General features: G+C 24.2%; 1 protein-coding gene across 5 annotated transcripts in view; it reads right to left on the bottom strand.

The window, feature by feature from the left end:
* Positions 1 to 2,805: 2,805 nt before the first annotated feature.
* LOC111682318 (neural-cadherin-like) overlaps positions 2,806 to 4,320 on the bottom strand; it is a 138,853-nt gene continuing 137,338 nt past the window's right edge. For all 5 annotated transcript variants that reach the window (XM_046956549.1, XM_046956550.1, XM_046956546.1 and 2 more), the window contains 2 exons: positions 3,110 to 3,343; positions 2,806 to 3,039 (listed from right to left, as the gene is read on the bottom strand). In XM_046956549.1, coding sequence (XP_046812505.1) covers positions 2,821 to 3,039; positions 3,110 to 3,343 — 453 coding nt within the window. In that variant the 3' untranslated portion in view covers positions 2,806 to 2,820. The remainder of the gene's footprint in view (positions 3,040 to 3,109; positions 3,344 to 4,320) is intronic.

Raw genomic sequence — 4,320 nt, 5'->3', positions numbered from 1 at the left:
AACTAGAACTGAACTAGAACTGAACAAGAACTGAACTAGAACTGAACTAGAACTGAACAAGAACTGAACTAGAACTGAACTAGAACTGAACTAGAACTGAACTAGAACAACAATAAAAGGTTTTTCCAAGTTGTACCATTACTGCTTTATATTTCCACTCTCTAACACCTTTAACATTCAATGATTTGGTTAGCTGGCGTTTTGTATTTAAAATTCTCAAATGAATATTTTCATTTTAGAATAATAGTCTATACAATGAGGATTATTAACAATAATGACACATTATTTGAATGTTAATTAATTTTCTTTGTTCTTTTTGCATACAACATCGATTACATAAGGTGTGTTCGTAAATGTTAAACATTTAAATTGTATCCTAAAAATCTTGAAATATTTTACTTACAGGATAACAACCCTTTTTTTTATATTAACAGTATATTTTATATAAAAATCGAAGATTGTAGGATTTTTATAGTTTTTTTTTACATAATATGAAAAATAAGAAGAAAAAAATTATTCGTATTTTTGTAATAAAAAAGAAATTATAACTAAATCAACATAAAGTCGTTTAAAAAGGTGCATAGAACTTAAAAGTTTTGTAAAAATTAAAATAAATCTTAATTTTTATATTTTTTACAAAAATGTTTGATAAATAAATTTGTACGCATGCGTTTAATAGCAAAAATATTTAGGTGTGTATAGTTTAAAAGACTTTCAAAATTTGTTTAGTCTTTATAAAACAAAATTTTTTAAATACACTTAACAGAGATAAAAATAAAGGACTTTTATAGGGTTGAGGGTTAGTATTAGAGAAAATAAATAAAAAAATGTATAATTCTTTTTAAAATGCCATCTTTTTTAAAATATTTATAACTAATAATGACGATGTTTCAAAAATCCATATAACATCGTTGTAAAATCAATATTTTTTATTGATAGAATACACAATAATATAATTTATTTTCAATGAAAATGTCACAAAATTGAGGTTAGGTTAGTATTTGAGTAGTTTAAAAAAATATTTGTTATCATATATAAGTGAGGTTAGTTTTTTGTTTAAAGAGCGTTTTTAAGTGTTTTATTGATTATATTCAAAAGCCCTGACCACCAAAAAAAATCTTAAAAAAAATTATTATTAAAGTTATTACTTTTAATTAAAGGTATTTTCGATTTTTAGTTTTTTATTAAATTTTAAGGAAAAAATGTTAAAAATCAATTATTATTATTTGGTTAAAAGGTAACATTCCAAGTTATATGGTTATTGTTTTAAACAATAACTTTAAGCAAATTATGTTTCCAGCCAATGGTAAAAGATTTTAGAAGAAGTTATTTAGTTTTTTCAATTATATATAAACTAAACTAAAGAAAAATTATATAAAATAGTTATATTGAAAGGAAAACAAAAATAATTATAGATAAATACAAGTTTTTACAAAAATAAAGTTAATCTGTTTCAATTTTTAAAATTCTATTACAGTTTATTGTTTGTATCAAAAATTTGCACTGCTTACTCTATAAAAACCTTTACTGTTTGTTAATAATTTGTTTAGTATTATTTTTAAATATATATAAAATTAAAAAAAAAAAATAATAAAATTTCTTCAAATTTTTTGTTAGAAATTTTTGGCAAATTATAGTTAAAAATTTTGGAGTATTTAAAACTCCTTAAACTACTGATTGTTTTAACTTAAACTAAAAATGGTGCAGTTTAAAAAAAATTAAAATAGGAAATTATAGAAAAATAATTTTTTCAAAGGATTTTTTTTAAATTATAGTTATAAAGCTGCCAAAATGTTTATAACTTATTTAAAATTATTTTCAATATTTATAGAAATGAAAAATAAAAATTTAATTGTTTTTTTTTCGTAATATGGTTTTGAAAATGTTTAGTGTATAACGCAAATCCTAAACACCGTTTACGTAAACCCTAGTTAAAGTTATGTTTTATGGGTTAAACGCTTTGTTTTTCTTATATTTTTAAAATTAGTTTAAAACTAAAAATTCTGTTAGTAAAACATAAGAGAAGAGAGACACAGAGTAAAGGAATTGAAATTAAAAATTTACTGCAAAATGTTGTTTAAAACCAGGCAGGAAATATTTTTCAATTTTTAAATCTCAATTCGATATTATAGGAATTGATATAGTAAATTGTCAAAAAAGAGCTTACCACGTTAACTAACATTTAGAAAACTGCACAAAGTCTAAATAACACACAGTTATAATTTTGACAACCACTGTTGTTATATTACCAATGCTTTGTTGTAATTTTTGCTAATACAATCTATTATCAGAAGTGAGCTTACCACGTTTATTTAAACAACATTTAAACAATTTAAATAATATATCACTTTGACAACAACAATTGTTATAATGAAAACGAATTGTTGTCATTCGTTTACACTATGTGTCATTTCGGCAATACATCATTGTGGTATTAACAACAAATGGTTGTCATGTCATCAACGCAAGTTTTTTAACAAATTTTTGCTTCAAATTCTAAATCAAGCTCGACATTGGTTAACGTGGTAGTTCACTGCACGCGTACAGTCAAGTAGAATCCAAGGGACTCCAATTTGACAGTTGACAATTTGTATCAATCATAGAAATCTTGAATCCTAAGACCAACATATGAATGTCAAATGAGAATCATTTCAAATATATAGGGTTTAATAAATGTTAGACCAAAAATCTTGCAGTAAATTTTTCTCAAAACCCAAACTAAAAAAAATATGTTAAAAACTTAAATAAAAAATTTTATTAGTATTTTCTTTATAAAATAAAAATTATTCAAAAATTAAACAAAATACATAAAAAAATCTATTAAAAAAATTGTAAACAATAACTTACGTCAAGTGGTTTCTTTAAAACAATCCAACCGGATTCAGCTTGTATATCAAAATATTCCAAATCATTAGGATTAAAGGGAGCACTTAAACTATAGACAATGGCACCGTTATTATCGGCATCCTCATCAGAGGCAGAAACGCGTAAAATATTTGTACCAATACTAGCATCTTGTTTGACATTTTCCACATATTTCTGTTGGAAATAAAATTTTTCGATTATATTAAAATTTTCTTAAAAAATAAAACCAAAATAATAAACTTACCTGACGATCAAATAAGGGCGGATTGTCATTAACATCTGTAATTTCCACTGTAAATGAGCAAACACCTTCTAAACTGGGTTCACCCTGATCGGTGGCCTTAACTGTGACCGATACAAATTTACCATCATCACCTTCACGATCGAATACCTTATTGGTGGATACTTCACCGGTTTCTTCGTCCACTGTAAATTTGGTACCCTTTTGATTGGGCTGCTGAACAATGGAGTATTTTACCTAAAAAAAATTGCATAAATTATTTATTAGTTTATTTTGTTTCAGGTTTATTTTAGTTGATAAATATTTAATTATATGCAAATTCTATCTAATTATGTCAATATAATATTGATAAAAATGGAAAAGTCATCTTTTTAATGGTTTATTTATTTTTGTTATTTATATTTAATTAAAATATTGTTTTCATCATTAATGTTTGTATTTGTATGCAATTTAAAAATTATTGTTGATTTTTTCACACGTTCCTTTGAACTTTGAAAAACAAGTGGTTTGAGAGTTTTTTTTAATTGATTATGACAATATGAATATTTAATTGTATTGAATGATATTAATTTTTAAAATAGAAAAAATATATATCACAAAAGTTAAAATAATAAGTAATAATGATTTAGACATATTTCGTACTACTCTTTATTCCTGCGGAAGTATTTAAAAATGGAAAATTGTTTAATTCCCCCTAAAATAGGAAATACAAACAAAATGACAAAGCCGAAAATAAAGTACTTCTGCATCAGATTAAAATAAAGTCATTACTCGAGTATTTCAAAGTAATGCAGACCATAATGTAGACCATAATACAGACTGTAAGCAAAAAGTAATTGGTTATTGAAGTACAACCCATTACCAATCAGATCAGCATTTGTTTTATATATTTAATTTTTTTTCCGCAAAAAAATGAAAAAAACTTCTCACGTGGAGAAACTCTTATTTAAAAAGCTTTTAAATACCAATTTATTTGATATTCTTATTCCATGTATGAGAAATTTCGTGCCAAGTCCCTAATTCAAGAAATCGATGCGAATCATTTTTTCGAAATGAGCGTTACTTTTCTGTTGGTCCTAGCAAAATCTGTCTAGTTAGTTAGTTAATAAGTTAGTTAGTTAGTTAGTTAGTTAGTTAGTTAGTTAGTTAGTTAGTTAGTTAGTTAGTTAGTTAGTTAGTAAGTTAGTTAGTTAGTTAGTTAGTTAGTTAGTTAG

The sequence above is a fragment of the Lucilia cuprina genome, chromosome 2 (assembly GCF_022045245.1).
Source record: "Lucilia cuprina isolate Lc7/37 chromosome 2, ASM2204524v1, whole genome shotgun sequence".
Classification (NCBI taxonomy): domain Eukaryota; kingdom Metazoa; phylum Arthropoda; class Insecta; order Diptera; family Calliphoridae; genus Lucilia; species Lucilia cuprina.
The sequence above is the reverse complement of the archived record's forward strand: the minus strand, read 5'-3'. Positions and strand labels throughout refer to the sequence as shown.